At 54.1% G+C, this 21,575-nt stretch overlaps 1 protein-coding gene across 1 annotated transcript; it reads left to right on the top strand.

Annotated features, from left to right (window-relative positions):
* Nucleotides 1–748: 748 nt before the first annotated feature.
* On the top strand, nt 749–21,097 carry ARHGEF40 (Rho guanine nucleotide exchange factor 40). Its single transcript, XM_015251568.3, has 24 exons — nt 749–1,691; nt 4,307–4,504; nt 5,122–6,367; nt 6,502–6,669; nt 6,811–6,931; nt 7,499–7,595; nt 7,705–7,785; nt 7,915–8,031; nt 10,848–10,943; nt 11,047–11,162; nt 11,520–11,646; nt 13,255–13,377; nt 13,482–13,625; nt 14,110–14,720; nt 14,848–15,082; nt 15,448–15,534; nt 16,112–16,327; nt 17,020–17,190; nt 17,966–18,143; nt 18,886–18,990; nt 19,216–19,359; nt 19,867–19,997; nt 20,360–20,405; nt 20,561–21,097. The coding sequence occupies exons 1-23, from the start codon at nt 1,689–1,691 to the stop codon at nt 20,399–20,401; spliced, it is 4,557 nt and encodes a 1,518-aa protein (XP_015107054.2). The 5' UTR covers nt 749–1,688; the 3' UTR covers nt 20,402–20,405; nt 20,561–21,097.
* Nucleotides 21,098–21,575: the final 478 nt, after the last annotated feature.

Here is a 21,575-nt window from a genome sequence, read left to right on the forward strand (position 1 = left end):
GAAAGAGTTCCAGCTCCTCGTCTCTAACTCTGCTGGGAAGACTGTCCCTGAGGTTTGCTGCCCTGGATTTTTTTTTTTTTTTGATGCCATGGAGCAGAGAGATGTCTTGCCTCCAAGAAGGATGAACATTTTCTTTTTCCTCTCTTCCAGACTGCAGGAGTGGAGAAAGGGCTGAGATCAGAGTTCTGAGGAGGTGAGAGAAGAGCTCATCACCTAGGTGACGCCTCCCCCCCTCGGTCCCGCGCTGTTTCGAAGACTGCGAAGAGGCTCTGGCCTCCTGGCCTCGTCGCAGCTGCGTCCACTGGCAGGACGTTTTCCAAACGTCACCTCCCAGCTGCAGTGGCATACGCCTTTACGTCCCTCTCCGGGGTCTGTTTGGCTTTCCGATCTTCTCAAATGCTCACCTTTTGGAAGCGTCCCCTTCCCACGCCTCCCACTCCCACTTTCCAGTGCCTGCTCAAAGTTGGAGAGGAGCACGGCATCTCTTTGCTATGCCTAAGCCTCCCCCACCCCTCCTGGGGAACCCTCGACACGGCTTCATTTCCCATCCAGAAGCGGTGGAGGATGGATGAGGGTAGAACTTTCTTAACTAGCCCACCCCTTTTGTCTACTGCTTCAGATAGCCATCCCCACCGCCACGAGCCCTAGCGGCCCTGGGAGACTCCATTGCCACCCCACAAGAAGGAAGAGTCTGGCTTCCAGTATCCGACCGTGGGGCTGAATGGGACTCTTCCCTCCGCTAGCTAGGGGAGAGATAGGGGATGCGGAGGGGAAGGGGCAGAGAGGAAAGAACTCAGAAAACGTCAGCCGAAGTGCCTGCCCCTACAGGAGGATCCTGATCCCGGGACCCTGCGCACATTCAGCCTCGACGTCCACCCCCTCCCCAAGCCTTCACCGCTCCCTAATTCCCCCCCGCCCCCGCCCTCCCCTGGCCGCACAGAGGAGCCCATTGTCGGAGCCCGAAGGCTCGGAGCCGGAGGAGATGGGAGGGGAACGAGGAGGGCGGGCAAGCCCCTGGAGAGTGGGAGGAATCCCCCGATTTCCCTGCCCTCTGCTCCACCGGAGGCGGGCAGGGGCCTGGGAGGGTCTCTTCTGAACTCCAGGTGCTGCCGAAGTCTGGCAACTAAGGGGAAAAGAGGTTCCCAGGCGAGTTAAAGTTGGGAGGCTTCCAGCTACCAAACGACTCCAGTCTTAGGCTGGGGACGCCAGGAAATTCATACACGCCCCAACCTCTGGACTGTCCCTTGCTAAGACTAAACTGATCCCGTAGGGAGCGAGGCGGTGGCGGGAAAAGAGGGGCATCCTAGGCGGCACGGGCCTCCAAGGGTCAGGGACGGCTACCCGCTGGAGGGCAGGCGGGAGGAGGAAGGTGATTGCGGGAGAGCGGGGCAGATCCGCTGGGGGCGTCCGGGGAGCTGCCAGAGGCTCGGCGCGGTTAGAGGGAGTCCCGGCAGGGGGTCCGGCGCGGAGCGAGAGGCGGGCACTGAAGGGCGGGGCGGGGAGGGGCGGCCGTCTCGACCCTCCCTGGCGGGGCCCCGCGGCCTGGGAGCCCGAGCGGACCGAGCCGCCACCGCGGCCGGAGCTGTCCCCTGGCCAGACCCAGCGAGACACGAGCGGCGGGAGGGAGGCGGCAGCGCGCCCGGCCCCGCCCGCCCGCCCGAGCGTCGGACGCGGCCCCGCGCCGAGCCATGGTGAGTCCCGCGTCGCAACCCCGTGTCCCCTCCGCCTTCCCGCAGCCCGCTCCAGATCTCCAGCCCCCTGCTTGGTGCCTCTTGCTCCTGCTTGGAACTCTTGAGCGCTCCTGGGACTCTCCTCCCTCCCATCCCCCCTTCTTTTCTTTGATCTGTCTGTATGCCCCACTGTCTGGCTCTGTCCCCACTGGGTATTAACCTCACTTCTTTCTTTCTCTTCTTCTCCGCCCCCTCCCCCATCCTCCCTTTGGTTCCCCCACCCCACCCTCCAATCCACACACCTCCCCTCGCCCTCCTCTGTCCTGACCTGTGCCTTCCTTTGCAGGATCTTCCCTCCCCCTCTCGGTCTCAGTTCCTTACCCGCGGGAGACCCCTGTGGGTTTGTGCTGCAGCGGCCCTGGAAGGGGCCCGGCCTCGGGTTATGAGAACTGACCTGCCTGGAACCACCATTTTCCATCCCATTCCCCAGCCCGGTGAGCCGGGCCCACCCATCCGGCCCTGGGGGACCGGCCACAGCTGTGGCTGGGCAGGGGCCAGGGACCTGGCCAAAAAGGGAAATTCCCGCGGAGAAAGAGAGGCTGCCTCAGAGTAGTGGACAGTGGGGAGGGGGCTCACAGTTGCCAGGCGGCTTGACGTTGCCAGAGCAGACCAGAGATGCGGTGAGGGGAGAAGTGCTCACGCTGCAGGGAACAGAAGAACTGTCTCAAAGCATTTCTGCTGCAGAAGGGAGGGAACATTGGCGGGAGCTCCCTGCAGCGGGTTGGGGACCCTGGCAGCAGCAACTCAGGGCACAGGAAGCGGGAGGGCACTGTTAAAGAAGGGAAGCCCGTACCAACAGGAGTGGACACTATCCTGTGAACTTTCATTCCAAAAGTACTATCTGAAGAATCACTGCAGCAGTGGGCACTGCCAAGGAGAGCGCCCACTGCGGGACGGATGGGGGAGGCAAGGCCAAGGGGGCGCTCACAGCAGGGAGTGGAGGAGGGGGAGAGGCCCGGCCAGGGGGCGCTCACCGCAGGGAGTGGAGGAGGGGGAGGGGCACTACCGGGGCTGTTCCAATACAGAAGGAAGGGCACCCCCTGGCAGGGACGCTGGAACAAGAAGAAAGAGGAACTGGGCCAGGGAGAGCTGACTCAGTCTCTCTGGTCTTCTTTTTGGTCCCGGCCGGCGGGAGGCCCGGTCTCCGAGCTCCAGCTCGCCGCCTCCCACCCCAGACCACTCCTCCCCTCCTGCCGCTGCCGTTTCCTGTGGCTGAGACTCTCGCTCAGCCATGAGCTCACCGCCCCTAATGGGTTGCAGCTGCCTTGCTGCTCCAGCTCAAGCTCCCCCTTCCAGGCCTCCGAGCGGCGGCCCACTCTGCCTCCCCCCACCACCCCGCCCAGCTCCACCCTCCCCCGACCTACGCTCCCGGCGCTGGCCGGGTCCCCGGAACACTGGGGGGGTCTGTCTGCTCGCCCACACACCTTGGGGCCGGGTCTCTGTGCTGACGCACTGAATGTCTGTCTCTGGAGTGGCTGCCTAGCTTCTCAGACGGTCGGGACAGGCGGGCAACTCTGGCTGGAAGAACTCAAAAGTAAAATATGCAGTTTTGTCCTCAGGGCAAAGGCGGTGCGGGGGTGGAATGGAGGGGAGGCAATTGGGAGTAGAGAACTAGATAAACACTTCAGTGACCATCCCTTTGCCTGGTTACAACAGAGAAATCTGATAAAAGAAATTTCAAAGCCACCTTGAAAGAGAAATAAGTTTGCAAATGAATAGCCCGAAGGGTAGTTTTTTCCGGGGAGATGGAGAAAGATATCCGACTGATTCACTTCGGGAGGCGGGTCTGGAGGAAGCAAGGCTGAGGCTTCTGAGACAGTGGCTCCTGGTGGAGGTTGGTGGGGAGGCCCTACAGGAATCAGAAAAGATTTCAGCTCCAGTACATACCAGCAAGGCCTCCTCCTCCCTTCCCTACAAGTTCCTTTTGTGACTTTTTCCTCTTTCAGCTGTCCCCACCCAGGTCTTTGTAACCCAATTCCACATGCTCTGAAAATGGGTGATTGCTTTCTAACCACTGTGGGAGAGGGAATGGGGCTAGAAAGACTCGAGACAGAGAGCCCTTCAGTCCTCCTTCTTCTCACCCGGTGACCGTCTCCAGCATATGACTGTTCATGGGTGGTGGCACTTCCACTTTAAATGGGGGTCTCTGGATGGTAGGTCCTGTGCGGAGGGACTTGTAGGACAGCTGTGTAAAAGAGCTCCCTCCAGAGCTCTCAGCCATCAGTAACTTCCCTGATGGTCCAGGGAATATATCTCTTTCTCAGGAGAACCTATGCAGTCGCCCTTTTTTACAGGAATCAGGTTTGGCCCTGATCAGAGACATTCCTGAAAAAAGTCTCCCCACATCTCGAAAGCCAAGGTCTCAGAGCTCTCAGAGGGAGTACACTGCAAGGCCTGTGCACTCCAACTGGCCCAGCCCCACTCCCATCTCCTGCTCCTTCAACCAGCGTTTACTGACTGCCGTCTCTCTGCACACACTTTGTGCATGATGGGGCCCCTGGGGAACACAGCTGGCCTCCAAGGAGCCATGCTTGGGTGAGCTCTAGTGATCTGCAGCCTGGTCCTGTCTCTCCCAGGAGCCTGAGCCAGTGGAGGACTGTGTGCAGAGTACTCTGGCCGCCCTGTACCCACCCTTCGAGGCAACAGCTCCCACACTGTTGGGCCAGGTGTTCCAGGTGGTGGAGAGGACTTACCGGGAGGATGCACTGAGATACACGCTGGATTTCTTGGTGCCTGCGAAGCACCTGCTTGCCAAGGTCCAGCAGGAAGCCTGTGTGAGTGAACGCATCCCTGTTCTATCTCCTCTAAGATCCACTGCCTCACCCCAGAGACCGGCCAGACTGATTAATTTCCCCCCATGCAGAGACGCTGCCACCCCGATACTGATCCCTGCAGAAGCAATGATGGCTCAGATACTAACACACAGACACTCATCTTCCCCAAATATTGACCCCTAAGAAACATCAACTCCCAAAGACCCTGACCCTCCAGACCCAATTCCAGACGTTTCCCCCTCATATCAATTTTTCACGAGCTAACTCCCCCAGATATGACTCAACAGTATTACTTCTACAGATAAAAGACCTCTTAAGAATCTCTGACTCCTCCAAGACAATGGCATCTGCTGACCGTGTCTTTATAATGGCTCAGTTCTTACCCTCCCACTCATGGAACTAGCTTCTGAGAGAAGCTTCCTACCACCAGAAAACTGATCAGTCCCCATCCTTTCCTCTGTCCCAGGAATACCCCAAGATAGCCCCTCCTGCTCCCCAGAGGTTATAATCCCCCAGGCATAAGGCCACTCCTGCCTAAGGTAGTCCCATTCTGACTGCCGCCTTCTGCTGGTTTCATCAGCAGAGGCCTGAGCACAGCCTGCCACCTCTCTCTCCAGGCCCAGTACAGCGGTTTCCTCTTCTTCCACGAGGGCTGGCCCCTCTGCTTGCACGAGCAGGTGGTGGTGCAGCTGGCAGCCCTACCCTGGCAGCTGCTGCGCCCGGGAGACTTCTACCTGCAAGTGGTGCCCTCGGCAGCACAAGCACCCCGCCTGGCACTCAAGTGCCTGGCCCCAGGGGGTGGGCGAGTGCAGGAGCTGCCTGTGCCCAATGAGGCTTGTGCCTACCTGTTCACACCTGAGTGGCTACAAGGCATCAATAAGGACCGGCCAACAGGTCGCCTCAGCACCTGCCTACTGTCTGCGCCCTCTGGGATCCAGCGGCTGCCCTGGGCCGAGCTCATCTGCCCTCGGTTTGTGCACAAAGGAGGCCTCATGGTTGGACATCAGCCAAGCACGCTACCCCCAGAGCTGCCCTCCGGACCCCCAGGGCTCCCCAGCCCCCCACTCCCTGAGGAGGCCCTGGGCACCCGGAGTCCCGGGGATGGACACAATGCCCCTGCTGAAGGACCTGAGGGCGAGTATGTGGAGCTGCTGGAGGTGACACTGCCTGCAATGGGGAGCCCCACGGATGCCGAGGGCTCCTCGGGCCTCTCCAGGACCCGGACGGTACCCACACGCAAGGGTGCTGGAGGGAAGGGCCGGCACCGGAGACACCGGGCATGGATGCACCAGAAAGGTCTGGGGCCTCGGGACCAAGATGGAGCACGCCCACCTGGTGAGGGGAGCAGCACTGGAGCCTCCCCTGGGTCTCCCTCGGGAGCTGAGGCTCTCCTAGAGGCAGTAGCCCTGGAAGTATCTGAGCCCCCAGCAGAGGTGCTGGGGGAAGCCTCTGAGTCTTGCCTCCTGAGGCCAGGGGATGTTGGAGGAGGAGCAGGCCAGGGGGCCGAAGGGCTGCCGGGCACTCCTCGGAGAACAGGCAAAGGAAACCGGAGAAAGAAGCGAGCTGCTGGCAGAGGGGCTCTTAACCGAGGAGGGGACAGTGCCCCATTAAGCCCTGGGGACAAGGAGGAGACCAACCACCAGGAAGCCCTTGGTAATCTGCCCCCACCAAATGAACATGAGCTTTCAGGGTGCAGCCCAGATAAAGAGGAGTGTGAAGGCCCTGGGAAGCAAGAGTCGGAGCCGAAAGTGGAGCTCAAACATGCAGATGAAAAAGAGCCTCAGCCCCCAGAAGCCTGTGGGCCTGTGGAAGAGAGGGCCAGAGAAAGAGAGCAGGAGGAGCCAAACCTGGTGTGCGTGGCAGGTGAGATGACAAAGCAAGGGCCAGGGTAGGTGGGGCCTAGGAAAGGGGGCTGGAGGAAGAGCAGGGGTGATGCTGGGCATGGAACAGCCAGACATGTCCTTACTTCAGGCTCATAGCTCTGCCTGTGTCTGCAGGACCCACCGTTCCAGAAGGGTTCCTCTCTGACCCCCCAGCACCATCCCTAGAGACAATGCAGGAAGTAAAAGGGGACAGCATCCCAGAAGACGCCCTTCCGGTCTCCATCTCTGATGACCCTGATGTAGCTTGGGACCTGATGGCATCTGGATTCCTAGTCCTGACTGGTCAGTGGGCAGCAGTGGCTGCAGTTAAAGGAGTGGAGGAGAGAGAAGCCTCCGGGGTGGGCTGTAGAGGGGGGCAGGGTGGATGGGAGGTAGCCAAGGCCTGCCCCCAGCCAGGACAGCCTGGCCGTTTTGTGTCCCCAGGAGGGGTGGACCAGAGTGGGCGAGCTCTGCTGACCATCACCCCACCGTGCCCTCCTGAGGAGCCCCCACCCTCCCGAGACATGCTGGGCACTGCTCTTCACTACCTCCACTCCCTGCTCAGGTAACCGAGGCTCAGCGCCAGCACCTTACACAGTAACCTCCTGGGTCACGGAGACCCTGACCTCCTCTCTCTTCAGCACACCCAACTCCTGACCTCTAAGACACCCTGTTCTTCCACCCTCCGATTGTCAAGGCATTGACCTCTGACTTGGAGAGTATCTTCAGCAGTCCTCAAAATCCACACTGACTTTCAATACCCTAAGACACTACCTAGATTATCAGAACTTTGATTTAGTCATTCAACAACTATTTCTTGAGCACCAGAACCTGTTAGGCAGCATACTATGTGCTGGCATTGAGCTCATACCCATCCAGAGCACAGAATTTCTAATTTCCAAACCCTGATCCCATGACCCTGTAGCCACGTGAATATAGACTCTAATTGCTAGGTCACCACCTCTTGGACATACATCCCAGACTTTTACCAATCACCAGGAGCTAAGTTCTGAGGATGAGTAACACTAAAACTAGACCCTATGCCGTTATCCCCCCAATACACGCACACGCACGCACACACACACACACACGCAAGCACACAAAGCATCCTTGGCTCTTCCTGCCTCCACAGGCCTGATCTACAGATGCTAGGGCTGTCTGTCCTGCTGGACCTTCGCAAGTCACCCCAACTGCCTCCAGCACTCATTCCTGTCCTGAGTCAACTTCAGGTAATCAACTCCTTGATGCGGTACTTCTCCTGTATCCTAACTCTTCCCTAGTGGCCATTCAGGGCCATCCAGCTGCCCAGAGTTTAGGGTTATTCTTCTTTGCCTTCAGGACTCGGGAGACCCTCCCCTCATTCAGCGGCTGACGCTTCTCACTCATGATGACCCGACAACTGAATTCCATGGATTTCAGGTTTGAGCCCCTCACTCCCACCTAGTCCCCATCAGTAGTGGGTAGAGAAGAGGCTGGCTGGAGCCCCACGCCAGTCCCTGCATCCCTAGGTGCCCAGTCCAGAAACCACCTGCCTTTACATGTCTACAGAGTGCTGAAATGCTGTCAGAGAGTGATCTGAAAAGAGTGGCCAAGCCAGAGGAGCTGCAGTGGGACTTGGGAGGTCACAGAGAGCCCTCTCCCAGCTACTGGGTAGAGACACACCAGGTAAGTTCCACCTCCCCCACCCAGGACACTGAAAACTAGGAGTGACCCGGCAGAGGACATTCTAGGAAAGAGGGGCAGATCTGAGACATGACCAAGGGGTTGGGAAAAAGTGGCTTCCCTTCCATTCAATTCAATAAGTGTTTAAGGTTCACCATTCAACAAGTATTAATGAGTGCGTTCAATTCCAAATATTTATTAGCAAAATATTGTTTATGTACCCTGGGCTACTAGGGAGATGGGATGTTATGTTAAATGGGATGTATGTTAAATAAATTATTTTTTCTTCCGGTTTTGAGATGTAATTAACATATAGCACTGTATAAATTTAAGGAGTATAGCATAAAGATTTGACTTACATACATCATGAAGTGATTACCACAATTAGTTTAGTGAACATCCATCATCTCCTATAGACACAGAATTAAAGAAACAGAAATTTTTTTCCCTGTGATGAGAACTCTTAGGATTTGCTCTTTACAACTTCCATATATAACATATAGCACGTGTTAATTATATTTATCATGTTGTTCATTACATCCCTAGTAGTTACTTATCTTATGACTGGAGATTTGTACCGTTTGACCATCTTCATCTAATTCCCCCCCTCTCCTTCATCTCCAACCTCTGGTAACCATAAATCTGATCTCTTTCTTTATGAGTTTGTTTTGTTTGTTTGTTTGTTTGTTTGTGAGGTATAAATGACCTACAACACTGTTATTTCTTGGTATACAATATAGTGATTCAATATTTCTATACATTTCAAAGTGATCACCACAATGTCAAGTTGCCATCTGTCACCATACAAAGATACTACAGAATTATTGACTATATTCCCCCCCACTGTGCATTTCATACTATGGCTCATTTATTTTGCAACTGGAAGTTTGGACCTCTTAATCTCCCCCACCTATTTCTCTCTTCTCTCTACCCCTCTCCCCTCTGGCAAGCACTTGTTTTTTCTCTGTATATATAACTCTGTTTTGTTATGTTTATTCATTTGTTTTGTTTTGAAGATTCCACATAGAAGTAAAATCATACAGTATTTGCCTTTCTCTGTCTGACTTATTTCACTTAGCATAATACCTCTAGATCCATCCATGCCACAAATGGCAATATTTCATTTTTATGGCCAAGTAATATTCCACCATATGTATAATTCCACATCTTTTTAAGCCTCTCATCTATTGGTGGAAACTTAAGTTGCTTCCATTTCTTGGCTATTGTGAATAATGCTGCAATTAACATAGAGGTGCTTATGTCTTTTCTAGTTAGTGTTTTCACTTTCTTTGGATAAACACCTGGGAGTGGAATTGCTAGATCATATGGTAGTTTTATTTTTAATTTTTTGAGGACTCTCCATTCTGTTGTCCATAGTGGCTGTACCAATTTACATTCCCATTAACAGAGCATGAGAGTTCCCTCTTCTGCACATCCTCACCTACCCTTGTTTTTCTGAAAGGTGTGAGGTGATACCTTACTGTGGTTTTGATTTGCGTTTCCCGGATGATTAGTTCTCTTGACCATCTTTTCATGTGCTGTTGGCCATCTGTATGTCTTCTCTGGAATAATGTCTATTCAGATCCTCTGCCCATTTTTCAACTGGGTTGTTTGTTTTTTTGATGTTGAATGTATGAGTTCTTTGTATATTTTGGACATTAGCCCCTTATAGGATATATCATTTGCAAATATCATCTCCCACTCAATAGGCAGCCTTTTTGTTTTGTTTATGGTTTCCTTCATTGTGCAAAAGTGTTTTAGTTTGATGTAATCTCATTTGCTTATTTTTCCTTTGTTTCCCTTGCCTAAGGAGATATATCCAAAAGTAAAGGTCTTTTACCTCCTTAGGTTGGTTTATTCCCATATATTTTATTCTTTTTGATGCCATGGTAAATGGGATTGTTTCCTTCATTTCTCTTTCTGGTAGTTCACTGTTAGTATACAAGTGCAACAGATTGCTGTATGTTAATTTTCTATCCTGCAACTTTACTGAAGTCGTTGATGAGCTCAAGTAGTTTTTTGGTGGCATCTTTAGAATTTTCTAGATATAGTATCATGTCATCTGCAAATAGCAACCATTTTACTTCTTCCTTTTCAACTTAGATATCTTTTATTTCTCTCCTTTCTTTCTTTCTCTCTCTCTCTCTCTTTTTTTTTTTTTTTTTTTTTGGTCTCATTGCTGTAGGACTTTCAATACTATATTGAATAAGAGTGGCTAGAGTAGGCAGCCATGTCTTTCTAGAACTAAGAGTCAGAGAGGCTGGTTCTGGGTCCCTGTGATCTTGAACAAGTTACTGTACCTTACTCCTGGAGATGGTGCCTTTCCGTACCTGCTCCCTGCACCAACATTCACCCTCAAGTACCTTGCCCGCAAAGAACAGCAACTGTGATATAATTGAGCCAAGTATTAAAAGGGATCTGTAACATGGTCTCTAAACTGTGGATCAATGGGGAAGTGGATCTGAATAGGCAGAGAGGAGGATTTTACGGGCTGCAGAGCCAGTGCAGATGAGGGAAAGGAGACTCGTGTTTGCTAAGCTGTGAAATGTACCACGCTCATGCTAGCTGCTTACCTAGCATCAGCTCTGTAAACCTTTAAATCCAGTGTGTCTTATCATGACTTTACTGTTGAGGAAACTGAGGTCCAGGAAGGTTTCTGGACCTGCCCATGGTCATACAGTTAGTAAGCAACAAAGTCAGAAAGCGAACCCAGTATTGCCTCCACAAAAGTCTCTGAGGCTGCTTCACATCCACCCTAGGGTTTAGGCTCCTTATCCCAAACCCCGCTCCTGGACTCCATCCCCACATGTGTGTTTCAGGAAGTGGCAAGGCTGTGCCGCCTGTGCCGAGGTGTGCTGGGCTCTGTAAGGCAAGCCATTGAGGAACTGGAGGGAGCAGCAGAGCCAGAGGGAGAGGTATGAAGTGAGATGGGACAAAAGGGGATGGAGTGAGGATGGGGCTGGGCTGGGCTCAGAGCCTTCTGGTGGAACTCCAACTGTCAGCTTCTTCCTCCCCTAGGAGGCGGCAGGAATGCCTGAGCCCCTACAGAAGGTGCTGGCAGACCCCCGGCTGACAGAGCTGCAGAGAGATGGGGGAGCCATCCTGATGAGGCTGCGCTCTACCCACAGCAGCAAGTACGAGGGAGGGACAGGTGTGCAGGGGCAGGTGGATGGGGGGATGGAGACACAGCAGATGGCTGCCAGTAAACTTAATCAGGTATCGGGATGATATATCATGGTTTTCCACTCATCTCATAACCCTCACAACATCCCTAGGTGCTAGTTACGATTATAAAATGGGATTTGGAGGATCAGAAATGTCCAATGTCTTGGCCAAGGTTAGTCAGTAAATGTAGAGTCGAGATTCAAACCCAGACCCATACTCTAACCCAGGAGTCTGTGCCACCTCCCGTGTTGGGATGCAAGGATGGAATGGGGTTGGAGGGCTTGATGAGGGCAATGGTTCATTCTGCCTCCCACCCTCTTTCCCAGGCTAGAGGGCCCAGGCCCAGCGACACTGTATCAAGAGGTGGACGAAGCCATTCACCAGCTGGTGCGTCTCTCCAACCTCCACGTGCAACAGCAGGAGCAGCGGCAACGCTTGCACCGACTCCAGCAGGTGAGCCAGGACCCCACCATGCCTCTTATTCAGCTTGGGGGCCCGGCATCCAGCACCCTCTTTCCACTGATACTTAACAGTTGATGCTGTTCTCCTAACCTGGCTTGGTTGAATGGCCTTCCTTCTCTCCTCACCTGCCCTGGAGGTTGATCGACATCAGTGTGAGAGTCATCAAGAGGGAGATAGCATCTCAGCCCCAGCAAAGAAGAGAAGCCAGATTCCTCACTCCCAATGGTTTTTTTGTTTCCCTTCTTTTTTTCCCCCTTTTTTTTTGGTGGGGGGGGGCAGGTAATTAGATTTATTTATTTATTTTTAATAGGGATTGTACCCAGTACCTCGTGCTGCTAAGCATGTGCTCTACCACTGAGCTATACCTTCCCCACCACCCCTCCCCCGCCCCCCAACTGTTGATGTTTAATCAAGGATCCTTAGAGATTGTGAGAGATGCTCGATGCCCTAGGGGATTTGGGGAAGAGCCAATTGATTGTGAGTGCCTCTCCTTAGCTTAAAAATAATAAACGTCTATGGATACCAGCTCCCTCCACTCCTTATGCAGTGTCATCCCCCAAACCTGAGGCTAGAAAGGTCCCCCCTCCCTCCACCTTAGGAGGAGACAGTGAAAGTCACTAAATGCCTTGGAAACCAAGGCCTCTCTGTGGGGAAGATTCAGGGATAAATCTGGCTTCTCTGAACCTTGATTCTTCTCTCCTGAGGTTAAGCGCTCCATAGGTACTTGCTCTCCACCCTACCTTGTGGTGTAGAGGGGTTTGAAATCTGATTGTCCGTCCCTAGCCCCTAAGTGTGTTGAGCGAACAAGTCATGGACCTGCATGTGGGCTCAGGGGAAAGGTCATCTCGGGGTCAATGTCAAAGGAGGGTGAAGGCTGAGCTCTCTGTTCCTGAGATTTCTGCATATTGGCTCCTTCTATCCCAGTATCCAAGGGTTTGTATCTCCTACTGTTTGTTTGCTTGCTTGCTTATTAGCTGCCCCTGCCAACCCCCGTCTAAAACCTGTCAACACACAGGATTTGGAGTCCAAAGGGCTCAGCTTGAGTTCTAGCTCTGCTAGGAGTGAGATGTTGGACAAGTCTTGAAGCATCTGAGTTCCCAAGTCCTCATGTGTAGAATGCGGATGATAACAAGGCTTACTACACACACACACACACACGCCTGGGCTGTCTCTCCAAACCTGGTCCCTGGGACCCCTGCCCACCCATCACCAGGCTCTGTGAACGTGAAATTTCTCCTGGCCCTCAGTATCCAAAGGATGGTCATCCCCTCATCCGGCCTCCAGCTCACACCAGTTTTATCTATTTCACCTCCAGGCATAGCCCTGGAACCCTAACATGCCTCCCTCAGTCCCTCCTGCCAGCCCAGCCTCCCCTGCATCTGGTACTTTACAAAGATCTCTAAATCACTTTCTCACTTGACCCTTGCGGAAACTACCACCATTCACTGGTATCCCTTCCACTTTACAGCTGAGACGAAATAGTTCACCCAAGGTTCTATGGATTGGGGTGGTGGAGCTGGAACTGGATCTCAGCTTTCCTTTCCACTGCACGGCCCTCTTCTCCCTCACGGCCCTGCTGTCCCGCCCTGTCTGCCTCAGGTGCTCCAGTGGCTCTCGGGCCCAGGGGAGGAGCAGCTGGTGAGCTTCGCTGTGCCTGGGGACTCCCTGTCTGCCCTGCAGGAGACAGAGCTGCGATTCCGGGCTTTCAGCGCTGAGGTTCAGGTGAGAAGTAGGGGGGAGAGGCAGGTGACAGGAGACTGGTGGGGAGGGAAGGGGAGACTGACTGGGACTGAGGGCTGGATCTGAGCGCAGCCTCCCTTCTCCAGGAGCGCCTGGCTCAGGCACGGGAGGCCCTGGCCCTGGAGGAGGACACTGCCTCCCAGAAGGTTCTGGATATCTTTGAACAGCGCCTAGAGCAGGTTGAGAGTGGCCTCCATCGGGCTCTGCGGCTACAGCGCTTCTTCCAGCAGGTACGTGGTGAGCCTCTTGCTTTCTTCTGCCTGGAGAAGCTGATCGGGTAGATTTAAAAGCAGGGACTTAGGAGGCCCTCTCCTAGGCTTTGACTCTTGGCTCTGCCACCTACTTGATGGATAACTTGGGACAAGATACTAAACCTGAGTGTGCCTCGTGGCACCTACCATACAGGGCCAGGCGAGGATTACATGAGCAATATATGAAAAGCTCTTAGTACAGAGCCTGCCTCTTGTAAACTCTATGTAAGTATCAGCCATCCTTTCATCCAGGCTCCTCTGTCTCCATACCAGCTCAGAGTGACATGTTAGTTAGCCAGTGATGCTGGGACAGTGAGGGGAGGTGTTCTGAGAGGACTAGGGGGTGATGGGCATTGGGAAGCCATCGGCAAAGGAGGACAGGAGCTGTCATCAGACACCATGTGGGAGATGCACAGGACCTCACTGCTTCCTCTCCCCATTCCCAACCTCTTTGGCCTTGCAGGCACATGAATGGGTGGACGAAGGTTCTGCCAGGCTAGCAGGAGCAGGGCCAGGTCGGGAGGCAGTGCTGGCAGCCCTGGCCCTGCGGCGCGCCCCAGAGCCCAGCGCCGGCACCTTCCAGGAGATGCGGGCCCTGGCCCTGGACCTGGGCAGCCCCGCAGCCCTGCGAGAATGGGGCCGCTGCCGGGCCCGCTGCCAAGAGCTGGAGAGGAGGATTCAGCAACAGCTGGGAGAGGAGGCGAGTCCTCGGGGCCACCGGCGACGACGGGCAGACAGCGCCAGCAGTGGGGGGGCCCAGCGGGGCCCCCACAGCCCCTCACCCAGCCTCAGCTCCCTGCTGCTGCCCAGCAGCCCTGGGCCGCGGGCAGCGCCGTCCCACTGCTCCCTGGCCCCCTGTGGGGAGGACTATGAGGAGGAGGGCCCCGAGCTGGCTCCAGAAGCAGAGGGCAGACCGCCGAGGACTGTGCTCATCCGAGGCCTGGAGGTCACCAGCACCGAGGTGGTGGACAGGACATGCTCACCCCGGGAACACGTGCTGCTGGGCCGGGCTGGGGGCCCAGAAGGACCCTGGGGAGTAGGCACCCCCAGGATGGAACGCAAGCGAAGCATCAGGTGAGAGCCCAGCCTAGCTGGTGCCCGAGGTAGGCCCAGCTGCCCAGCATGGACAGAATATGATTGTTGGGGTGGTGACATCCTTCCATGCCTCAACCTCCTCTGTCACTCCTTGGTGTACCTGCAGCGCCCAGCAGCGTCTGGTGTCTGAGCTGATTGCCTGTGAGCAGGAGTATGTGGCCACCTTGAGTGAGCCAGTGCCACCCCCCGGGCCTGAGCTGACCCCTGAACTGCGGGGCACCTGGGCCGCTGCGCTGAGTGCCCGGGAGAGGCTCCGCAGTTTCCACCGGACACACTTTCTGCGGGAGCTGCAGGGCTGCGCTAGCCATCCCCTGCGCATAGGGGCCTGCTTCCTTCGCCATGTGAGTGAGCCTCTAAAACTTTCAGGGCTTCTCCCTTCACACACTCCTGTGCCACCTGCTCATCCCTCCTTCTCAGTATCACTCCCCCAACCCCACCCCCACCCCCACCAAAATGTGTGGTTCAGGGCACCGGGGCCTAGTGCCCTTTGCTGCGCTCCTCTGCATCTACTCAGCCGCTGTGTCCCTGCCGTCAAGTGCTCCCTGGCCTTCGCTCTCTCCATGGGAGCCTGTCATTCTGCAGGCAGACTGAGTGCTCCCTGGTGGCCTGTCCATCCTCTGTGCTACACAGGATGTGGAGGAGGAAAGGGAGAGGCTTGTCTGTGGGGCCTCACCAGGGATGACTTACTGCTTCCCTACTGACACAGGGGGACCAGTTCAGCCTCTACGCCCAGTATGTGAAGCACCGGCACAAACTGGAGAATGGCCTGGCTGCCCTCAGCCCCCCAACCAAGGTAACCTTTTCTGCAACCTTCTGGGGAGGAGCCAGGAAGACCTAAAATCCACCCAACCTCAAAATCTCTCAGGGAAAAAAAGCTTTCCTGGATGTGCCCAGGGACATCACCCGCCAGTAATCTCCCAGAATTGCTGAGGGTGGGACAAGCACTGGATTGGAGGCCAAATAAGCCCGGGTTCTTACCCAGTCCACTGAGGGACTTCGGGCAGGAGTTTCTCTGGGCCTGTTTCTATAGCTAAAATGGGGGCAACATTCACCGTATCTAACAGGGTGCTCTGAGGATCAAAAGACCTCACGTCAAAAGATGTGAAAATGACTTCAAAAGTTGAAAGCCAGAGAGTATAAGGGAGTATTTGCATTCCGTTTTCACTCCCCTTCAAGATGTAGGGTACAGCTGAATCTCCTGCAGGCCTACCTATGTTTTTCTAGGGAAAGGATTTTCACCTTACCTTTGGCTCTATCTGGGCTTGATCTACTCCCAAAAGCCTGAGGTACCACCCCTCTTCCCCAAAGAACTCAGCTCCCACCAGCTCCAGCCCTGCCCCTCATTGCGGTCTGTTTTCTCCCCAAACTAGGGCTCCATGGAAGGAGGCCCTCACCTGCCCCGGGCCTTGCAGCAGCCCCTGGAGCAGCTGGCCAGATATGGACGGCTCCTGGAGGAGCTCCTAAGGGAAGCTGGACCTGAACTAAGTTCTGAGCGCCAAGCCCTTGGGGCTGCCGTGCAACTGCTCCGGGAACAGGAGACTCGTGGCAAAGACCTGCTGGCTGTGGAGGCGGTGCGTGGCTGCGAGGTGAGGCCATGGCTCCAGTCACTCAGCTCAGACTGCCTTGCCCTGTGGCCTCAGAAGCAGTGTGGGCTGGTGACCAGACAACTGGATGCAAGTTCACGAGGCCCCAGGCTGTAATTTCTAACCAGCTGGATGGCTTTGATCAAGGCCTGAACTTTACTGGGCCTCAATTTCCTCACCTATAAATAAAGAAGCTAAGTCCTGCCCAACATCCCGTGATCCTACATCTGCCTGCGCTTTCCTGTTCCTTTCCTAATTCTTATCTCTATCTACCCTGCACTTCATTCTGTATCTTAACAGTCAACACACACCTTATTTTCCTCTCCTTAGTCTCTTTCCAGCCCTGAGGTTCCAGAACAGGTTGGAAACCTACTCCCCTGGGGTAGACCTTTTGCCCCTTCAATTCTTCGCTGATTCTCTTCCTGGGGCAAAATGGTGCTTTGGTTCCCAGCATGCAAAGGCTTCCCCATTGGAGGCTATAAACCCTACTGTGTAATGTACCTTCCATCTTCAGAGGCAGGGCTGTGCTGTCAGGCCAGGTCTGCTGTGCATGGTGACTAGTGGATGGATTCTAGGCCCAGGGCTTCCTGAGAAACAGTGCATTAGGCCCCTTGCCCTGTAAATCCCATTTTTACTCCTATAAAATACATAGAAAGTGCTCCAGGGCCAATGACCTTTCCTCTTCCTTTCTCCAGACGGACCTGAAGGAGCAGGGACAACTCCTGCACCGGGACCCTTTCACAGTCATCTGTGGCCGGAAGAAGTGCTTTCGCCACGTCTTTCTCTTTGAGCATCTCCTCCTGTTCAGCAAGCTCAAGGGCTCTGAGGGGGGATCAGAGACCTTTGTTTACAAGCAAGCCTTTAAGGTACAATGCCTGGGGGCTGGCAGAGGGGTTGAGAAACCTCGGGACGGGACAGGAAGTCATACTGTTCTTGAGAACTCAGTCCCTAGCCAGGTTCAGAATCTGAATCAAACAACGGTTAAGGTGTGGAGGTGACAGAAGTCCCTGTCATTGGTCTGCTCTGTGGGGTATTCCTCATCATTCATGCAGAAGATGCATGAGGCATTCCACCCCAGAAGGGAGGAGGACCTTTCCCACTGAGAACACGCATGCTTTCTGAGTTGGGGGGGGGCATGTCCCTGGGGGATGAGGAGAAAGGACACTATAAATATAGCTTAACTTGGAGCTGAAGAACCCAAGAGGAGGGAAGCCTTGCTTTAGGGAAACAGCCTAACAGCCCTGATATCCAGATAAACATCAATAGCAGCCCGGAGCTAGATCAGGCTGCATGGCATGATCCTAAGGGTTTCTAGATTTGTCCCTTACACTAGGTCCAGCAGAGTCCAGTACAGAGGGAAGAGCCTAGGTTTGGAATAACGTAGATGTGGGTTTGAACTCTTTTTCTCTAATGAGCTGTGATAAGCCCCTGGGTAAGATGCTGTGTCTCTGGGCACTCCCGTTCTGTAAATTGTGGTTGTTATGAAGACTAAATGTAGAGCACTTGGCACATGGTAGGTGTTGAGCAAACATTTACTGAGCGTCTACCAGATGCCAGACTAAGTGTAGTGCTTCTCCATGTGGCAGCATCTAGCTAGGACGCACTCTGTCCCCACCCACCCTCCTCCGCTCTCTCTCTCAGACTGCCGACATGGGGCTAACAGAAAACATCGGGGACAGCGGGCTCTGCTTTGAGTTGTGGTTCCGGCGGCGGCGTGCACGAGAGGCATACACACTGCAGGCAGCCTCACCAGAAATCAAACTCAAGTGGACAAGTTCTATCGCCCAGCTGCTATGGAGACAGGCGGCCCACAACAAGGGTACTGGGCAGAGCTGGGAGAGGGTGTGCTTGGGGGTCAAGGTTATGGCAGGAGGTTATCTGGACAGTGTTGAGACAGCCTGGGAGAACAGGGTGTAGGATGGAGAATGACTTATGGGAAGATTCCAGCTCTGACTTGAGAGAGATTGCTAAGATAAAAATTAATCTGGCGTGTACCAAAAGGAAAGCCGATTTCAGGGAAGAAAGTGCAAATGGCTGGGTGAAGGAGAATGAGAGACCTCACTGAACCTGCCTTCCAGAACTTACTTGCTGTGTTACCAGGACTAGTTTGTTTTGTTTTGTGGGGGGTGCTAGTTTTCATTTTAATTCTCTGAACCTCATTCTACTCATCTGAAAAATGGAAAGCAACATTTACATCTTAGTATGCTAGAACTAGGACTAAATAAGGTGACATATGGAAGCACCTGACAAACCATAAAGGTATGTAAACATGGGAGTTTTGCTCTTCATGCGCAAGATAAAGGGAAGAAGGTGAGTAGCAGAAGAGAAGCTGGAATGCCAAATGGGCAGCATGCAGCACATAGCAGAGACAGATGACTGAGGGAGAAGTTGAGGACCACCATCACCATCCACACTGTAACAGTCAACAGGAAGAGTAATGAGATAGCAGAAGAATGAGAGGGAGGAATGAGAGCTGGGAAGGTGTAGAAGGAACCATTACAGCGCCTGGGCTATAGTGGGGGAGGGGCAAAGAGGTTGGTAACGGGGTCTCTGTTCCCTAGAGCTCCGAGTGCAGCAGATGGTCTCCATGGGCATTGGGAATAAACCCTTCCTGGACATCAAAGCCCTTGGGGAGCGGACGCTGAGTGCCCTGCTCACTGGAAGAGGTGAGGGCCAGAGTGCTGGGGGGTGGCCCCCAGAAGTCAAGACCCTGAGAGTGAGGGCACAGTGCAGAGGCGTGGTGGAAAGTAAGGAAGGGTACTGAATGGATATGTCTTCCCAGAAACTGGGGGACTGACTGGGAGGCCCTCTGTGAGACTGAGGGTCATTTCAGGAAGCCAGGAGGGCTTTCCCACACCAGCACCCCACCCCTCCACCCCCACTCTCTGCAGCCGCCCGCACCCGGGCCTCGGTGGCCGTGTCATCCTTTGAGCATGCCGGCCCCTCCCTTCCCGGTCTCTCACCGGGAGCCTGCTCCCTGCCTGCCCGCGTCGAGGAGGAGGCCTGGGATCTGGACGTCAAGCAAATTTCCCTGGGTGAGGCACCTCTCAAGGGGTGGCTCCCAACAGCTGGGTCATCATGGTGATGTTCAGGCTGCTTGCTGCTGAGCAATTCCTTTCTCTGGCCAAGTAGCCCAGTTGCCATGACAACTATGTACAGCTTCCCCATTGCAAAAAGAGCCTTCCATCTGGTTGCTAGGGTGATGCTTACAGCAGCCTGTTGCTAAGAAGCACTTCCTCTGTACCTCTCTCTCTCTAGCTCTCCTTGGGTTTCTATGGAAACTGCTTCAGCTTCCTGTTGTACCCTCCTGGTTCACCACGGCAATCCTTATAGTTTCCTGTCGCTTCTTCCCTGGTTGCTCTAATGATGCTGCTGACAATTTCCTGCCTCTTGGTAGGGGGGTTCTCTTGCAACTGGATTGCTATGGTGACTTACAGCTTCCTGTTGCTATGGAGCTTTTCCTTCCCTGATGGAGCAGCTTGGTTGCTTAAGGTAATCTAGAGGGGTTCTATACCATGCTCTCACCCTAGCTTCCCCTCCAGCCCCAGAAACACTTGACTCTTCTGGAGATGTGTCCCCAGGACCAAGAAACAGCCCCAGCCTGCAACCCCCACGCCCTGGGAGCAGCACTCCCACTCTGGCCAGTGGAGGGATCTTAGGGCTGTCCCGGCAGGTAAGTCCCTGCAATAGGGCTGAGAATGGGGTGGTCTCTTGTAATCATTCAACCTATGAGGGGCAGGGGGATGAGTGAGCGTGTGCTCCCAGCAACGGTACAGGTTGGATGGATATGTTGTCTAGTCTGCCTTTCTCCTCTCTCCCAGGCCTGGCTGAGAGGGATCCAGGTCAGAAGTGAAAAGGAATCTTTAATAAGGAGCACGGTGCAGGAGTGATGAAAATCAGACTTGGATTAAATCAGCAAATTCAGGAACTTTGGGGAGGAAAGAGAAGTGAATTAATTGATAGGCTTGGTGGGGAGGATATATGCACGAGGTCATTTCTTATCCTTTAAATTCACTGCAGTTTCTCTTCCCTCAGAGTCATGCCCGAGCCCTGAGTGACCCCACCACGCCTCTGTGACTGGGTGAGTCAGTATCCCTTTCTACCACATCCAACAGCCTTCCCTCTTGCCCGTACCATCCTTCCTTCCCCAGGCTGCTTGGGAGACAGCTAATCTCCCCCCTCACCCCCACCCGCCCCCCTGCCCATCCCATCTCCCTCTTCTCTCCTGGCTTCTAGAGAAGATCCGGACCTTGGCTGCAGCCCCTCCTCTCTGCACATTTTGGGCTGGGATGGCAGGGGAACCTAGCGGAGGACTGGAAGACCACTGAATTCCTTCCTTCTGCTTACTGGACGGAGAGGAGGTCACACGACCAGTGTTTCCCTGCTACCGCTATCTCTAGCTCTCCCCAGCCAGGTGCCTTCCTTCAGGAACCAGAGTGGCCACATTTGCTTGCCTTCATACCCTGAGGTTGGGGAAATGATCCCTTATCCAGTCCTTACCCATTATGAGCCACTGCATACTCCCAGGACACCAGTCCGTGTCAGCCCTTCCCCAACAGCCTGTGTTCTCCCCTTTGCCCCACCCCCTGACTCTCCCTGAGAAGACTCATCTCTGCCAGGTTAACTTGAGTTCCTGGTGACTCCATTCTGAGATGTCACAGGAAGCAGAGCTATGCAAAGCATTATAGTAGGGTGGGGCAGGGGACTGCAAACTTTATATATGTAATTACTGTTATTATAATACTATTGTTATATTAAATGTATTTACTCACACTTTGTCTCTGAAGAGCTAGAGCAGAGCTGTGAGTAGAGGCGATACCGCCAACTTGAGCCCTTCCCCTTACCCAACTATTAAATAGAACACAGAAAATAAAGCCAAGACCTTTATCCCTTACCTGCCCAAAGCTTGCCCTGGGCCTGGGCCAGTGTGCATCCTCTTAGAGGAGTGGCCCCCAAAGGCTCAATGCACCCTTTGAAGTTCCTCCTCTCATGCTGCACCCACTTCTTGAGGCTGAGCTGGTCACAGTCAAGCTGGGGTCCAGCACAGGCCAGCAGTTCTCAAAATGAGGTCCTTAAACCACAGTGCATGAAGATCCCCTAAGCTACTTGTTAAATGTTAAGTCCTGGGCCCAACCCCAGAGCTACTGAAGCCAAAGCCTGGGGGTAAAGCCCAAGTTTCTGCATTTCTTACCAAGCTCTTTGGGTGATAAAAAGCTCCTGAAGAGACGACTATTTTCTGGACACAGTGGCC

The sequence above is a fragment of the Vicugna pacos genome, chromosome 6, assembly GCF_048564905.1.
Source record: "Vicugna pacos chromosome 6, VicPac4, whole genome shotgun sequence".
In the NCBI taxonomy this organism is placed as follows: domain Eukaryota; kingdom Metazoa; phylum Chordata; class Mammalia; order Artiodactyla; family Camelidae; genus Vicugna; species Vicugna pacos.